Source organism: Haliotis rubra, unplaced genomic scaffold (assembly GCF_003918875.1).
Source record: "Haliotis rubra isolate DU_JTF1 unplaced genomic scaffold, ASM391887v1 Scf3, whole genome shotgun sequence".
In the NCBI taxonomy this organism is placed as follows: Eukaryota; Metazoa; Mollusca; class Gastropoda; order Lepetellida; family Haliotidae; genus Haliotis; species Haliotis rubra.
The window spans coordinates 6633922-6653575 of record NW_025766968.1 but is presented as its reverse complement, the minus strand read 5'-3'; the positions used below and the strand labels follow the sequence as shown (position 1 = coordinate 6653575).

General features: G+C 37.7%; 1 protein-coding gene across 1 annotated transcript in view; it reads right to left on the bottom strand.

The window, feature by feature from the left end:
• Nucleotides 1–19654, bottom strand: part of LOC124282480 (chondroitin sulfate proteoglycan 4-like) — a 40497-nt gene that overhangs the window by 10813 nt on the left and 10030 nt on the right. Inside the window, 3 exon segments of the mRNA XM_046718486.1 lie at nt 99–1181; nt 1184–4714; nt 10396–10407. Coding sequence (XP_046574442.1) covers nt 99–1181; nt 1184–4714; nt 10396–10407 — 4626 coding nt within the window.

Here is a 19654-nt window from a genome sequence, read left to right as displayed (position 1 = left end):
TGGAAGCCCAATGTTAATTCTACACAAATTTTGTACTTAAAAGTTTAACTAAATTCTATAGTAGATGAAAACTTGACAGAAAAAATAAACACTTTTACCTGTTTCAACAAAAACAACAAGTCCTTTATCAACTTCTTCTTGAGTAAACTCTTTAATGGAAAGTGAAGAGTCATTAATGTACGCCACATGGCCACTGTAGACATCAGACACCATGAACGTGATCTCCGAGACTGGGGAGTCTGGATCCTCAGCAAGAAGACTGCGGTTGCTCATGACTGTAGTCGAGCCCTTCCACACTTCCAGGACCTTGTTCACCACCACACGGGGTGGCTTGTCATTGATAGGAATCACATTCACATACACTGCCTGCTGAAGGCTTCTCTTGCTGTTGTCAGCCATCTGAGCAATCATTGAGAATGAATCTGTCAGGCTTTCATCATTGTCGTGTTCATAGGAGACCTTGTTGTTGGCAAGGTCTGAAGATGTAAACCTGTTTATACGTGTCCCTTCCCTGTCATTTGAATCAATCCATCCGTGCAAAGGTTGAACTACAATTTTGTAGATGATTTCTTTTCCCATGAAGTATCGGCCTTTCACACTTATCATTTTGTTTGTCAGTTGAATTCTCGCACCTTCGATTACTGTAAGGTTTTTAGCAATCAGAGGGAGATGTGCTGGTACAATTTCTATGAAGAATTCCAAATTACTTAATGTTTGAATACCATTGGTGACCTCAAATACAATTTTATCAGTCAAGAAATTTACTTCTCTAGGGGCATAGGCAACAAGCCCAGAATCAATATCAGATTGTGAAAATCTTGCTTGGGCCAGGTTTCGAACAGTTCTACCTTTAATCTTGAGATCTCCATGTGATGGAAGAGTTTCAATAGTGAACACAATGTTTTTGGGCAGAGCAGCTGGATGGACTACATGTAGATGTCCCTTGGTGATTGTGGCACTGGAACCTTCGGGGACCTCAAGAAATCTGTTATGCACTATCTCCGGAGGATGCATTTGACTTTCAAGAAAGACCATCACTGGGAAAACTCCATTGACCCTAGCTTCTTTGGCAAGAACAGCAAATTTAAACTTGTCCTCCATTTCCTTACCCCCATCATTCCAGTACCTGACATTTCCAGCAATGATGTCTGCAAAGGTGAACTCAGAGACCATTTTCCCCTTATCCTCAAGTGACCACTTGATGGTTCTTCTGTTAAAACGAAGTTGATTTCTTCAGGTGTGACATCAACATTTGTCTCCACACTAAGATTTGTTGTAGTCAGTGAAGCATAACTGCCTTTCTGGACCTTGATGCCAGTGTTGTTGATGATTTTGATGTACGGATCCGAAGCACGGATCTGGAACAGGAAGGGTTTCACAAATTGTCCATCCGTAACGAATATTGCTGCCTGATCACTCTCAGCTCCTCGATGCTTCACCACTAATTTCTTCTCTTTCAGGTCTTCTTGGGAGAACTCAAACACTGGTTCTTTAGTTTTGGAATCAAGGATTTCTCCATTTCTCATCCCTTTTCTGGTGAACTTCAAATTGTCAGAATTATATTCAATGTCTGGATCAATTGCTTCAAGGTCATCTATTGTAAGCAAGCGTTCCTTATTCTTTACTATATGGAACACTTTGTTAATTAGAATAGCAGGAGGGTTGTCATTCCTCATGCGAATATGTATTGTGAACGTCCCAGAAAATTCCTGAATTTCCATGGCTTTGTCTGCTGTGTTAATTATAGGGGCAGCTGAGAACATAAAGGAATCCTCACTGTGTTCAGAATCATCGTGCTGGTAGGTCAGTTTCCCCAGCTGGATATCTTTTGTTGTAAACCTGGAGATATCATCGGCAACCACAGCATGGGATCTTGGGTCTACCAATTTAAGAGTTCCGTGTTTTGTTGGTGTCATGATTGAGAATTGAAAGTCTCTATAATTGTCCATTTCAAGAAACAGATCATCTTTTTCAATTACTTTTTTACCACCTTCGATGACATTCTTCAAACCATTGTTGGTAAATCTGACTGAACTTTTCATTGGTATGTACTCCACCAAGAAGCGGGTCATAATAGATTCTGCACCAGCAAATGATATCTTCAAATCTAGGAAATCTTCAAATTTCTTGAAGGATGGTTTGTAAACTTTGAAATAGATCTTTTCGTCATTTATCTGCTGTTGGGTGAAGTTAGAGTTGCGTTTTAGAGATCTTCTCTGATCAAATTCAGTCACATCTCGGACAGGGTTTCTGAAAATATACAGTCCACCTTGACTTGGGGGTCTCATGATAGATATGAAGATTCTGTCAGCTGGAATTTCAGTATTAGCAACAGCCAGGAAGTGTTCACTCTTCAGGATGGTGTAAGGTGAGTGTAGAACAACCAACTTTGCAATGTTCTGCAGCCTCAGAGTCACAGTCTGGAAAACAATCTGGAACACTGTGTCACTCAGAGAGACATCCTTTGCTGTGACTGTAAACATGCAACTGTCTGAAGTTGGAAATTGGCCAAACTTTGTCTGAGAATATCGCAGTCTTTTCTTGTCAATGTGTCTCTGGCTGAAGGTTTCTACTGGTGTCCACTCCTCATCACCATGTTGTCGTCTTTGAATTTCTCCATACTTCGGCTGTTGAGATATGCGGTACCTGATTTCAATTTGCTGAGAAGGGACATTGGTAACAGTGGTCAGGTTTTCAGGAAGGATAAGCTTGGACATCCCATGAAATACAAATATGCCAGAATTGGCTGTAATTTCAAGCTTCATATCTACAGCTGTAAATCGAAGATCAACAGCATCACTGTTTGATGACTCATCACTTGCTTTCAGACGCAGGAAAGAAGTAGCCTGACCCTCATGTACAAACCAGATCAATCCTGTATTGATGTCAGCTTGAGTAAACGTCTTCAGTCTTTGTCCAGTTGCATTGGACTTTTCAAAATATCCACCTCCCTGCCTCAAATAGGTTACAGAGTATTCCAGATTAGAAGGATCAGAATCTGGGTCTATAACGTCAAGGACCAATTTTGTCATCTGGAATTTTGAACGTTCAATGACCTGAATAACATTTCCCGAGGGAACGATAATCTTTGGCGGGTCATTCCTTGGTATTATCTTAATTGGCACAACAAAAGCAAATGTTCCTTTGTATTTCTCAGGTACATTTTGGCTATCTGAGGATATGGTCATTTCAAGAGTCACATCATCACTTCTGGTATCAGTTCCATCATGAATATAGGAGATTTTTTCCCCAATCAGATCAAGGAGTGTGAACTTTCCACCATTCCTTCTCCTTCGCAAGTTGACATCAATACGTCCATATTGAGGGGCTACTTTCACATGGAACATTATGGCAGACTCCCTCAGCCTGTAGGCCTGATAATCAAATATCACATCAATAATGTTGGTGGTAATTGGGGCCTCTGCTCCTTCCTGAACCTTCAACTCCTCAATGGCTAGCACTTCACGGGGATCATTGCTGGAGACAACTCCAGGGATTTTATCTGGTGTCTCTTTGGTACACACAGTCTTATCACAGACACACTGGAAGTCTTCCTTGTTAACTTCCACACAATTAGCACCTTCAATACATGGCTCAGGTGCACAGGGAAAACGTCCTGAACACTGAGGATCAACAAGTCGAGAAATCTGAACATCCCTGAACCCATAAGTTCTTTTGTTCACAACAATGTTCTTTATGCATCCAGTCATTGACCCTTTCATTCCTCGGTCACCCTGCAATGACTCCAGGCCTATCTTTATGGCATGTGTTCTTGCCTTGAGTCCAAGACCACCTACAAACATATGTCCGGCTAGATTCAGGTACTGGTTATCACCAAGGTTGAATGTTGTTTCTTGTCTCACCTCATCGACAGACAACTCCATTGTCGTTGTTGTCAGGGTCATATCAACCTGATGCCACAGACCATCATTCACAACAATGTCTGATGGTACAGATATTATGCCACTCCCACTGTTGATGGATAATTGTAGTTTCCCTTTCAGTATTTCTATTGCAATGAAGTCTTGAGCTGACGACCTTCTGCCTGAATTAAACAGGACAATAGCATTGTCGGCTTTTGTCACCAGGTCACATGAAAATGTTCCTTCTGTTCGTATATGCAGGTGAGGGAACGCCACAAATGATGTCTCTGTGTTAAAACTGATAGGCTTGTATGAACCAGCATCAAACTCATCATCACAATCCCAGAATATCTCAAACGTGTACAGAGGGCTGTTAAGAAGTCTTGCCTGCCTCAGAATGTCATAGCCATTGAAATACACATCTCTTTGGCACCCGCGGAAGTTGGGGAAATTTCCGATGTACACATCAGTGAAAGTCCCAATGCCCCCCAGAAATATCCCATGTTCAATGTTCAGCTCATGGTATGATCCTGGGGTCTCAACCGTGTTCAAAACAACATTGTCCACATTTAGCGTCACTTTGCTTTGAGTACGGTTTATGTGCACAAAGTGCCACTGGAGATCGTCCAAGCGTAGGCCCGGGGTGGACTGCACCGTGGCCTCCCCCGAGCCCAGATTGACCCTGACTTTGACAATGCCGGACCTGAGCTCCACGGCAAAGTAGTCTGTGGTCCCTGCTGCAAGAAGGAGCAAGCCATGTGGGCGGTGAGTCTTGAAGTAGAGTTTAATCTCAGAGGATTTGGATGCCTCCTGGAATGGCACCCGGATGTAACTCTCTCCATAGAAGGATGCTGAAAATACAAGGAAACAAAATTAGTACAAGAATTTGTATTATTTTGAATATGATTTCATACATCATTAATAGGAACTTATTAATGCCAGTTAGTGATGCAATTCATACAAGAAATATATTACATCAATGAGACAAGTACAATTTACACTTCCTTTAACCATGTTAACTAACATCAGTGAACAATGAAGTCTTGTAAAACATGTTTCAACTGATCAATCATCTTAAACATTACAGGTATGATACTAGAAGTTCAAAATCAAGTGGGGTTCTTCAGGTCTTCTATAGCACTGGAATCCAGAAACTCTCTATTAACATTTATCATTAGGGAATAGATAAGAAGTGTCGGTTTCATGTTTGAGGAACGTCCAAACCTGTGCTGGGGTTAGAAATTTAATGAATGTTGTGAAATCCATGTGCATGCAGGGATTGGGATAGAAAACTTTGAAAATGGCCATTTTCAGGATTATTAGCCATTTTCTGAATATAGAATGGGCCAAAACCCTTGTATCAATGGTAAACTTCAAAATTTTAATGGGTCATTTTTTATTCTAATGTGCAAAATGGCCCATGGCCCCTGCCTTTCCCAGTCCGTGTGCATAGGTCTAGGGATGCGAATCTGCAGTTACTTCTGGCACCTTAGATGCCTGGGCCACTGATGAGATGTAATAACTAAATGAATATGAGTGAATGTGTTTTGCATCAGTCAGCTGCAGTAGGCTACACCACAGCTGCCTGTACACATTTTGTCTGTACGAATATGTTGTCTGGACGAATATGTTGTGCCTTCCATATAAATGTCATAGTCATTATCATTATTATATCTATACATCCATGTCTAATTTCAGTGGACATCCTTGTGATGCCAAAGTAGTCACTTATCATGAAGATAAGAGCATTAATATTTGAACAGCAGTCTGACCTAAGCCACAAGAGCAATGCCTGAGAGTGGTATAATTCTGTTTAGTATAAAATACTGTTAAAAATAGTCCACAGAATAATATTACAAACCTACTGAGAAAAGTGCTTGGGATTGCTAAAGAAAAAGAGTTCTGGGCTCAGACTGTGAGAGTTCAATTCCCTTTCCCCTGAATATGCCATCACGTTTTTGTCTTTCTGATTTTCACTCTATGAGATTCATATTAATGTTAACTTTATCAGCAGTTTCTGACGTGATATTGTGTACAGAGAGGAATGTGAGGGAATTCAGGAGAAAGGTGTTAAGATCAAATAACCATGACAAATGCCTTATTTAACATAAAATATTGAAACAAAAATAACAACCAAAAACCCAAATGAAAACAATAAACAGAACATATCGATATGCATTGAGCCTACACTGCAAAGAACACAATACTAAACTTCATTACATTTTTAACAAAAATAAAGAGGTTTTCAATATGACTGCTTTGTGGCCATACTGAAAATCGATTCAAGTCTTTTGAACAAATTCAGGTGGGAACCAACGTGAGTGGTTTTAGCTTCAGTGGTCCAATGGTTTCTGATTAGATGATGTTTAGAATGCATGACAGACATCAGACAAGCAGGCCACTACATATACCCACTTGACTTTAAGCCAGGTGAATGAAAAGACAACATAGCCCTTAGCATGACTAAGGATTAGTATTGAGACAATACAAATGTCTGACTGGCGAGCAGGCAGTTTGACAAATTCCCATGACATCAACAGCTATAACTTAAAGATAATTACAAAATCCAATGAACGTTGAAAATGATACAAACAGAATACCACGAACATGCAAAATCCAATGTGAAACATGCAGCTATTATTTGGACGGTAATGATGCAGACATGAAAGTATTCAGTGGGATGTTAAAGAGAGGGATGGATGTACATTCGACATGAACATATTGTCAGGGCAACCAAGCAAAATTTGTTGGGTGGAATGAATGTGTTTGTTCAAGTGAGATTACCAACACAGGTACCTGTCCTGTGTACAGTGGCTCTGCTACATGCAAATTTAATTTGATCATGTGAACAAACAATGACTATTGAAAGTGATGGTTAATAATCTCCACTACCAAAACTTATTGTGATGATTTTGCAGTAGTGTCACAAACACACACACAAACATAAACAGTTACACACACACATGCAAAAACAAAGGTCCTTAAAACACGTTAAAAGTTGACAGTATTTATTAAAAACAATATGCCTATCAAACAACTAGTATCCCATCAATCATGTTAATCATCATAATCATGTTATTTACAACACATTGTTTCAAATCAATACCATTTGACGAAAGCATGTATTAATGCACGTAGACTGGGATCAGTAAATGTTGTGACTTGGATAGACTGTTTAAAGAAAACAATGGACACTGGATGAAAACAAATGTGAGTGTTAAACTAAGAAGTCAAAATCAAGGTTCAAAGCAGTATGTCTGAAGGATTTATTGAAGGTAGAATATCTAATATTTTGAACTTTCTAACAATGTCTAACTTGTGAAGGAGGTGTTTTCAATTTCACAATAACTGTCATCTTTCATTGTTGCTGGTATCAGTAGGTTTGGCAACAACAATATCTGTGTGTACAAATGAGACAGTTCCCTGTATAGAGATCATGGTTCTGGGTCAGCACCATATCCCTGCTCACAGGTTTCAACAGGAGTGAGAGGTCACAGACCCACATCATTCCAGCCTTTCCTCTCATGTCAAGCTGACATGCCATGAAATAACCGGAAATCCTGTTCCAAGCAGAGTTAAGCCCCTCTCACTGTCCAGGTACAAGGAACCGGTGATGTGAGTCTAGCTCCGCTGCCAATGGGTGTGGTGGCAGCAGACATGCAGGCAGCACCAGCAGCACACAGTGGCATGTGTAGCAGTAGGTATGTGTCAGTACTTGTCCAGATGCTATGGGAGTGATACCTGGCTCCAGTGCAAGCACACAGATATGTATACACTAGCTGGTTAGTGTGGGAAATATATGGCATGGACCATGTGAACCAATTAAACATGCATACCACATGTACAGTCTGAGTGTCTTTGGTTCACATGCTCCAACATCTGCCTTGTCAGGTACTGCAATGTGAGCTATTTGTTAGGGTGTTGCATATCTTTCCATGTTTGCTCTCCACTAAATCCCTAAATAACCTGAGTCTACACTTGTAGCAACAAACATAATAATGAGCTATTAGATGGTGTACATTCACACATTATATATCTATCTCATCATGATCAAACAAAACAAACATACAAACATATACTTAATCTCCTGTATTGTTGTTTGCATATATTACCAAAAAATAATACTGTGGTTTTCATAAATACCACATATTATGATAACAAAGTAATCTACAGTCCGAAGTAATTACCTGTTTTCGAGAAAATGTCTAAATGCAGGAGAATGGGAGAAAATAAAAGAAGGATGTTTACAAGTACTCAACAGCCAGCAACTATAAGCATTATAAATCCTATACCATAATAATTCTGATGATCAAGAAAGTCAGGGTTTTCAATTATCATTGTTTTGTTTCCCAGGAAGAAGGCCAACATGTTTCCTAACTCTTGAACATTCATCATCTTGAAATGTAGAAACCTAACAAATGGTCTCATATTCAACTCTTCCATTTTCACAATACTGATTACGATGTATTCAAGCTGAGAGCACAGGATGATAGGTCACCTATAGAGTCATCGTGAGACATCTCACTCATACTCCAAGACAAGGACTGAGGACCCCTCACAATTGTTACACTAAAGTATATTGATATAATGCAAGAAGAAATGTCAGTGAGAAATATAAAAATGTACGAAAACACCCAGTCTAAGTAAACTTAGGCTCAGTATTATTCGTTGCACTGCTATACTAAGTCTAACAAAACCTAGTAGAAGGTTGCGTCTGCTAACCTTTTGGACTGACCAATCAGAACACAGCTTACCAAATCGCAAAATTTCACATTTGCACATACTGTTTGAACCTTTACCTAAAAAAATCGAATGATTCAGAATGCTATTTTCAACACAATCGCTTCCAAGTGATACACATGGAGGACGCAATCAGTAAACAATCACTGAAAATAGCGTTTTTGTCAATATTTAAGGATGTCATCTTGCGGAAATATAAGCTAATAGTAACCATGTCATTAGAAACCCCAAAGCGTATATAGCAGGTCAAATATCTGTGCTTCATGCGGATTTTCGTTTGTTGATAGATCAGTGTCAGCGACCAGGGAAGAGAAAATCCAAAAAACGTTTTGTAAGTCCCGCCGAACCCTAACAAATAGCCGTTGTCTGATTGGTTAAATCCGTTCGGCCGTCTCGTGTTTGATTGGACTGTCATAGGTCACACAAAGGTTAGCTGACCGACGTTCTACTAGGTTTTGTTAGACTCAATATAGCAGTGTAAGTTGTAACGAATAATACTGAGCCTAAGTTTACTTACACTGCAAAAACACCAAGATCGTTGTTCCTTCAGTTCACCAATCTCAGTGAGTGTTTTCTGCCATTAATAGTGTTCTCAACTGCTTGGGCAATGGACTAAGAAACATGTAATCTGTTTGAGACATTTCTTTTCAATTAGGAAAGAACTCAACTGGCACTTTCCGTTAAACAAATAATTAATTTGGGTCTGAGGTCAGATAGTTGATAATTTGCATATTTTTCAACAAATATTGCAGCTCATCACTCTGCAGGCTTTATGCATGTTACAATCCCACACACAAACACAGATACATTTACATATACACATGTACAGCATTGTATATTTGTACATTAAGCAGGAGAAATCCTTTGATTCACTGCAAGGACCAGATACCAAGCATATACCAATTCCTATAGCATGTGTAGTAGATTTGTTTCTGTTAAACTGAACAAAATGCTTTAACTAATGTTATGTGAATTCAAATCTTAAGTTTGTTATTTGTCCTCTGTCATTATTGTAAAATGTCAATGTATTAACTTGTCTGTCTTCCAGGAGACGGAAATTACCTGAAAGTAATTTTGTTCTTGCCCTTTGATTTTCAGATATTAGTAACCTAACTATTTCATCCAGATCAGTGATTCAAACAAAATCTGTGCTGCATCTGGAAACAAGTAAATTTATAGACATATCTAGTTAATTTCTGTTGCTGACTTACCATTTCAGTACAAAATGACAAAATTGTTGCCAATGTTTCCTTAACAATGTTTAAAATTCACCCAGTATTGTTTATCATGAATATTGCTGGAACACCTGTGAAATACAAAGTGACAGCAGGTGATTTTTATGCAGAAACAGACATCTAATACTAAACTAAGGCAAGACCAATTTCTTTCTTGTTTATTTGCCTTCCAAAACAATTTGCAATGAGAACAAGTGCAAGAAATTTATATATTTTATACTGTTCTTAAGAGTACTAGTAATCAGTTTTGTTTCAAGTTCTCCATGCCACTAAACTGCATGAAACATATACTGAAGTTCAAAAAATTAAATAATTTATTTTAAAATATATATGAATTAGTCAAATACTGTGTAAAATATTTGTTATACAAATTACTAATCTAACACAGCCATATCCATTTAAAATTATGAAAAAAAGAAAGAGTTGTTTTTAAATTATGCACTGAAAGATTGATAATTCCTGAACAAGAAATACAAGTGGTCTTGCCTGAGTAAGCTCCATCACCACATAAGCAGGTTAGTAGTGCAGCAGTGACTACATATAATAGGTATACTTACAAGGCCAACTTTCTGCTTGTAATATAGAGTAAATAACATTAGTAAAGCTATAGTATATATGCAACAGCATCAGGCAGATGACATGATAATTAAGTGTATACAATGACCAATAGAAGCAGAACTGTTACTATATATAGTGCTAATACATGTACTACTATAGACATGACAGGGTTATTTACTAGAACAGTGATCATAGGTGATGCAGGGATGCTCTGCACTAATAGTCATAGGCTCCCACTATAGACAACATGAAAACACCACTACCACCGTTCCATTCATTTTCAGACAGTTTAGTTTTAATAACAATGATTCATAAATCAAAGAAGATGCTGTAATGGAAAAGAAGAATGCAATACTAGAAACTTATTAAGTCCTAATATGACATTTGTGTTCAGTCACAGGTCAGGTTTGTGAGAATGTTTTGTCGGACTTTACATGATTGTTGCTCTTGCATGCAAATATTATCAGTTTTACTGAAATTCTTCACCATGTTCGATGTTTGTTAAAAATCATATAACGTCATATAAACATGATGAATAAAAAGGTACATGACAAGTTATCATGCTGATGGTTTCCCAGTTAAATGATTAGATTGTAGAGGTTGGATCCCCAGTGGTTTAACCATACCAAAATATGGCTTGCAATACACTGTGAAATGATGGCTTACAGGCAAACCATAACATATGAGATCTTTCTCTATCTTTACTTTGGCAACTGCCATATATTTATCTTTCTCATAGAGATTTAGCACATGAACATGATACAAAGATGACATCAAGAAAAAAACAACAGTAATTACATTACATGGTTATTTTGAGGAAACATTACACCAAAATCAGGGAATTTGCTTTACACAGAAGGCAACAACACAATTTCATCAACTTTTGAGAGGACACTCCCCTGTATGTTTACCAGATATGGCAAATATCTTTCAGACATTTTGGATTAAAATTAGTCATTGTCGGCAGTCCTAGAAAATGAACTCATCTGAAAACCTGCTGTAATGAATGATTTCAATTATGCAAGTAAGAAAAAAGAACTGGACTTGCCAGTAAAATGCCATTGAAAAAAAAGAACAAAAGCTACTAATTGCACACTTTTACTTCAGCACGCTCAATTTATGCCCTTGTATCATGTTTTTGTGTTTTAACATGTCATTTTGTGATACAAGTATGAAAACAATAATTGTAATCATTTTCATCCTAAGAATATTCACAGAAAGATGCCCCACACAATTTATCAAATGACAGTCCTGGAAAATACAAGAGGCATTATTGAGGAAATTCTGCTCATCCATTAGCGATCAATTGATATAAATCCACATCCAACAGAATTGACAATAAACGATGTACCCATCGGCATTCTCAAAATAGGCCAAATCAATAGATCGGCTAAAAATACAGCTGATCCAGTTTCCCTCCTATTAATCAAGAACTGCTTTGCCTGTTCCCTATCAGAAATTCAAAGAAATCACAGCTACATAAAGACTCTGTGTCTTGTGCCAGTCATAACACTCAAGAGATTTGCGTATGCGATTGCCACATCAGATACAAACCTCACTCGTGCTCGGTAAAGATTCAGAAAATGAGTATTTGGTCAAAATTCTGACTAACTGGCTGAGATACATATTGATTTATGTACATTTGACCAGAAATGATCATCCAAGGCAAGGTTTCACCCCCCAATATTATCAAGCCAACAAGGCATCCTAATAAATAACATTAACGGTTTTTCAAGTTTGGGGCTAGTGTTACGAGAGCGGAAGGATAAAAAGCCTGGATCGATTCATCTTTTGAGTAGCGAATATCTTCCCTCGTCCTTGCCATTGATTCCCACACATCAGTGATATGCCAATATACTCTAGCAAATGATTATCTGCATTCTTGGATAAAGGAAATCCTTCCACTGAGTATCTTAGTGGGGGATCTGCTAGCTCTAAGGTTATGCTTCATTAAACACTACTAGAATTTCACAATTAGGAACATGATGGTACGAGTATCTTAAATAAAAATACAATATTGCCTCACACAAACATAGACGGCCCCCTAAAACTGATAACTCATTAAACTGTGGCTCATAAATTGACTGTAGTCACTTCCCAGTATACCTATGTTTTGTAAACATATTGGTCTGATTCATTTTGGGGCATGTTTTGTTAATGTTAAAAGAATTATAAGAGCCACTAGAATTTCAAATATTTTTTTGGAGCATAGCTTTGTGTTACCAGTATTCATTAGAACAGACAATTCTTGGTAAATTTCCATCTCTGTTAATAAAATAATACTAAATGAAGAGTCAGATTTGACATGTTGACACAATCAGCCTTTCTGGTTCAAGTTAGTTAAAAATAATTCAAGTTTATCATTCTATGAAACAAATACAAATAACAGCCTTCATGATGACTATTAACATGGTAAAACTAGGTAAAATAAACAAAATATTTCACTGAGAAGTAAAGTGAACTTAGTCCCTCAGGTAATACTATGTAATACATATGATCAGATATTTTACCCCCTTCTTGATATAACTCTTCAGCAGATACAATCTTTGGACATAAACCTATTGTCAGAGGAATGGTAGGAATGGCATGGTATTGATCAACAGATCTGCTGACTTGTTAAATTATATTCCATAGCTGTGTTTGTTTTCAGTAACCTGTTGTAGTGTTTGAAATTAGGAGGTTTTAAGTTTTGCTCCTTTTGCCTTTTGTACTATAATCTAGGTACCACCCACATTTTTTGCCTTTTATCAGACATGTTAAGGTTATGACCCTTTGACTTCTTTTTTTCATTTTCAGCACTGCTTTACTTTCATTATACATTCATTGCCCTAAAATTCAGCAAGTCAAAAACCTGTAGAAATATGCTTAATCACCTCTTTCCTCTCACACAAAGTCTATCATATTAACCATAACATCAAAAATTTAAGATAAAGCAAAATCTTGATTAAAAGATGAAGCGGAATTAACCCCCGGGTCTTAAAATATCTGGGACCTTCTTAAGTTTCAACTTGCACATACCGAGTATGTGTGGAAAGGTCTTACCCTATGTTTGACCTCTATCACTCAGGTGTAAGTTTCACTAGGCTCAGTATCACTAACAGTACAATACAAGAAGACAATTCTGTAATATTATAGCCACCCACTACTTAGCATCTAATGCTCTCACTGCACCTCCTTCTCAAACATCTCCTGCCCTGTGTGTGACCTCTCATTTAAAGAAGGAATCTTGCTTACAAGATTACCCATCCTCAATATAACACATAAACCAAATGAACCTTCATCAGTAACTATGACTACTTTATCCAAAGCTGAGGAGTTAATGGTATGTTGAAGAATTACATTCAAACTGCAATATTGCAAACTAAGATAGAGAGCCCTGCCCAGTCAAACTGTACGAATTATCTTGGTACCTTGTTTAGTACCAGTGCATAGCCTTACCTTGGGTTACATTACAAGCACCGTGTTGAAATCGAAGACGTGCATAAGATTAGATAAGTGAAAAGCCATCTAGTATGGAATGCAGGCAATATACTAGTAGTATAAATACACGCAGTTAGTTTCCATAAACATGTTACATTAAAAGCATATTTACAGAAGAAGCATATATAAAAGTATATATGAGAATATGCAGAAATCGATTCAAGTGTAGGTTCTTTGGCCTCTATCCACCAGATATTACCATGATTACAGAGGGCTTTTTTCAAAACAGTGGCATAGTGGACCATTCATCTGCCTACACTCATACTTGTGATCATATTCATAGCTGGCATTCTACCATGATTACAAATAAACAAACAGTGCCAGAAAGAATATTTCATTTCTACATATCATCTTTTTGGCTACTTTTCTTTTCAATGCTAGCTGGCCATGCTTGCAACTGCACTGGTTTATTCTTGTCACTCTACTTCACTGTTCTAAGGTTTGAGAATGAATGTGGTATATTGGTATTAAATTAGATGTTTCTATTCCTGACTCAAGTTTACAAAACATGTTTCAGTTGGGTATTGTTATCATCATAATCCTAGTCTGCAACTTGAGCATTGTCACTTGTCACCCACAATGACAAAGCCAATCCTTACTGAGTTCAATATCACGAATGAAGGGTCCTTACTGTTGCCGCAATGCCAAAAGTATAAGATTTGGGGGTCCCTGGATTCAAACACTATAGGAGTAAAGTCCCCTTCATTTCAAAACACCAAGATTTCAGATCGGTTCATTTTGGGGGACACTGACTGTCATTCAAAACATCTTGGTGATTTTGTTTCAGCATGGTAATGATACCAACAAAGGAATGTAGTACGAACACCACCAAATCTCTGAACACTGCCATATATGAACATGTTACAATTACATCTACAGATAAGCATGCAAAGTGGCAATCCAGGCCAAGGTCTCCAAAGGTTTTATCAGCTTGTAGTGTTCCTTTTGTTTTGAAAGTATAAGGTTACACGCTATGACATGGTCAATGACAATGGTATGTATCAAAACGTAAGTCATACCGGGCATCTATAGTCACACCTCTAACCTTTCTGTATTTTAATGGTGTTTTATGTGTAACTCTGCCCAGTAACCATGGTAACAGTGACTAACACACAACACAGACACTGTTCTCTCTAGGTGGTCTAAGCACACACTGTTGGGAATTTTAGGATAAACTTGTCCTACTAATCAACCACATGTTATGGTTTTGGGGTAGGAAGAAAATAATTACGAAAACAAAAATATATTTGTGCATATAAATACCATAAATTCCATACATTATGTTAGTGTGTTTACTGGGGGAAAAACAAAATGCTAACTGTTTTAAATGGAAGATGTTTACATTACCATGACAACCTTGTCAAGAGAGAGTAATCAATACAATGATTTCTCCGATAGTGTTCTTAGTCACCAGACACAAGAAGTGTATATTGATATGAAAAAAACACCCTAATTATTTCAATATGTACTAGAAATATCACAAGACAGGCCTCCTGGACATGCTAGTGCCAGCACTGCCACATAGCAGCTACAAAAACCTGGAAACTGTTGTGCACTATACATGTTAGGGAGGATAACAATATATGAATGAACCTCCTCTCATATTGCTATGAGAGTGACGTATATATATCCTATATTGTTATCCTCCCTTACTGCTCCAACTTCTAAATGCCTCTCAGTGAAACTATACAATAAGATTATCATGCACATGTTTCATGCACACCCTATGAGTGAGATGAGTGAGTGAGTATTGCTTAATACTGCATCACCAATTTTGCAGCTATTCCTGGCGAACCATATCAATTCTAAAAAGAAAAATGGAGACTAAAAATACTTGAACAAACATGAAAATGACTGATGTTAGTTTAAAAAAATGATACAAGAAACTTAAACATCTGTTCAAAACTGAGTGTTTACTGGAATCCATTATGCACTTCCTAAACAAGCCATATCGGGTGTATCACGTTTATGCTCCTCTTCCCTAACATCTAAGTTACTGAGGCATATCACTAAACATTGTACCATATGCAACTCAGGAAACTAAAGGGTAAACAAGTAAAGAACAACTTTTGACCATCCCTGAAAGGTAATTGATATAATTGGCGTGAAAGTGTACCCTTGTTTCAACAGCCAACTAGTTCAGGAATCCAGAGCGAGTGGCAGACAAAGAAGTAATTGTGTGGGCAATGTACAATACCGACATCAGCATTTTATCTAATTCAACAACAGCAGCAGGATGTGGATGAAATAGATACTGTCTGCGTATGTACTTTAAAAGTCAGTTCAGTGTTCTTGACACTAGGGTGCTCCCAATAAATATTTGAAGGAACAGTCACTGGTAGACTTCATAATTGTGGCATAAACCAATCTACTATTTAAATAGCCTGGTAATATGGGCAATCTTTTTCAATTTATCTTCCCTTCACTAACCCTCTCGGTCCATGATGGCGCATGTTATATGCACGATGCAGGCGGTACATGTTAATATTACACTTAGAGGCAGTTAACAAGTATAGCCTTCACCTTCATTGGTAGCGTTCATCATGTTCATACTGGCAAGAAACACTGTTCAAGGAATTCTAAAATAAACAGTAAAACATTATGTATAATGGCCCAGTCCATACAATACCATATGATCTAATGTTACAATGGAAAATGATGATCCATTGCATTGACAATTGCATGGTAGTTGAACATTCTGAAAATATTAAAGTTCAAACATGTTGAAATAGAGAAAAATCCTAATGATACATTTCTTTATATAGGTTAATTTGTGTAAATCCTTGTCTAGACAATGCTTGAAGTCTTTAAATAGGTCATGAGGTACTTTAGGTTCCTTCCACAGTATGAACATATAGTGATTTACATCTTTTAAAACAATCAAGACATGACAACATGATCAAGTAATTTTGCAACTTGCAACTTCAAATATTGCACAGTATCCCTATTTAGCATTACTAGGTGACTGTTTTGAAGTCAGTTGCAGATGACATTACTCACTCGCATAGACCAACTTAATCAGTGGTTAGAAATGTTCCTGGTCTGAATAATGAATGGAAGAGTCTGAAAGGAGTCACAATACTCCAAGTATTTTGAAACACAGTATAACTGTCCATGGGAGTGTCGAGGTGTTATACATTTCACAAGACAAGCCTTGTTAACATGGTAAATGGCCACAGACAAGACTTCACACAGCAGATGACCTATTGCCATTAACAGCATGGTAAATGTGTCTGCTTACATCAAGTCTGCAGCAGTACAGACTTCCCATTCAAATGTAAACATGGTTATAGAAATAATAACACTGAGGTATTGTCCATGTACCATAGCTTGACACAAATAGTTTTTCTGGACAATTAAGGATACCTAGTTCTGTACATAGTTGCAAACTAGCTCTGATCTCAACAAGTGAATAACTTTGAATGTTTTAAAAATGTAATCATCAGCAAAACGTACACAATCATTTTGACTGACATTTTAATCATCGTGTGACTCTATTAGAAATAGCAGATTAACCATCCAAAATAACATTAATGTTTAATGACCTTTAGCAAGAGCTATATTACACTAATACCACAAGGAACCGAGACATTAAATTCCTGATATTACAGATGGCATTTCCAATATACAGATCATACATAAATGAATGGCATCATATGAACAGACTCTTCGCTGACCTGGTAAATGTCATATACTGCAAACTGCTCCTCACAGTCACAATTCAAATAATATATGATCATGTTTTCTCAGTTTTCCTGCAGCTATCAGCAGTGGTAGAATGTCATGTTGCTATGGATTATCCTCACTATGATAAAGAAACAACAAATGAAGTGCCCGCTGGGCCTGAGTCAGGAAGCAAACTGCAGCAGTGGTCAAGATTTCGGACGGTCCTTGGATCCTTGAGGTTTGCTCCAACAGCGTGACTGGGAGCCCTGCAAAGGGCCAAAGGACTTTCTCTCATCTGGGACCTGAACTAGGATGCCATCTACTGACAACTCTCATAAACTACTGCAATTTTTCTATTGCCATCCAACTGGTTCTCAAAAATCTGTAAAATACTAATAACAAGAAGACAAAGTCATCAATATCCCCCGCAAGGGCAAAGTACGCTTCATGATTATGTCTACGAGTTATGATTATGTCAAATATTTAGGTGTGTATATAGAAAAGTGGAAGGAGAGTATTGAAAGGTTTTTAAAGTTCTGCTCCAGAAAGCAGCACTATGACCAATTTCAGGCTAAGTCAAACTTGTTGCCATGGAAATGCCAAATATATTTTATTCAGAATTCCAAAACTACCAAAAGGCACCAGTACACCACCAGACCAATCTATGTGCCAAGTTTGGTGAAGAAATAGTGAACGGTTTTAGAGTTCTGTTCCGGAAAAGAGCACTACCACAATTTCAGGCTAAGTCAAATTTGTTGCCAAGGAAAAGCCAAAAATATTCTATTCAGAATTCCAAAACTACCAAAAGGCACCAGTACACCTCCAGATCTATCTATGTGCCAAGTTTGGTGAAGAAATAGTGAACGGTTTTAGAGTTCTGCTCCGGAAAAGAGCACTACCACCAATTTCAGGCTAAGTCAAACTTGTTGCCATGGAAAAGTGTCTAAAAGCAAAAATATTTTATTCAGAATTCCCAAACTACCAAAAGGCACCAGTACACCTACCAGATCTATCTATGTGCCAAGTTTGGTGAAGAAACATATCCCCGGCCCCACATGAACAGTTTTAGAGTTCTGTTCCTTTTCGAAAAGAGCACTACCACAAAATTCTCAGGCTAAGTCAAACTTGTTGCCATGGAAACGCCAAAAATATTTTATTCAGAATTCCAAAACTACCAAAAGGCACCAGTACACTACCAGATCTATCTATGTGCCAAGTTTGGTGAAGACATATTGAACGGTTTTAGAGTTCTGCTCCGGAAAAGAGCTCTACCACTAATTTCAGTCAAAGTCGAACTTGTTGCCATGGAAATGCCAAAAATGTTTTATTCAGAATTCCAAAACTACCAAAAGGCACCAGTACACCACCAGATGCATGTATGTGCCAAGTTTGGTGAAGAAATATTGAACGGTTTTCGAGTTCTGCTCCGGAAAAGACAAATGTGCACTTTTGGGACTAAGACGGATCGGACCATGGAAACCGGAAAAATAAAGTCCATCTTAAATACCCCCCACAAAATGCGGATCTGGGGATAATTACCAACAAATTGATTTCATCATGAAGAGCTTATGAGAAGTCATACCAAAGTTCAGTTTCCTCATTCTAGCAAGTTCAGGGAAGATGTTTGGAGTGTCTAAAGCATGTTAAGAGCATTAAAGTCAAGTTCAAGCAGAAAGCTTGAGAAGTGTTCATAAACAGGTGTTTCAATATAGCTGCCATGGCTGGTATATTGAAAATCACAAATCCTCTTGAACAAATCCAGACTGGAATGGCATGTTAAGTTTCAGTTTCACTGGAATGCATATTTTCAGAGTGGGGAATACATTTGGAGAGAAACTAAAAGCTGAGGCAATCTGGTCTTGCCAAATCATTCTAGACTTGAGTTGGGCTCCTATCTACTTTCTTCTTTAAGGTTTGGGAGACAGATCTTAGACCTGAAATACTTTATGCCTTCTTCCATAATTGTTTGTGTATAATATAAAAAACTGGCCATATTATATTTCAATTATGATGTCTTGAATAATTTTTTACCCCTTTTCAAAGCAAACATCTGCACTATGTTTCAGCTGAGTCACTCAAGACATTTCAGAAAAGTAACAAACAATGTGAAAG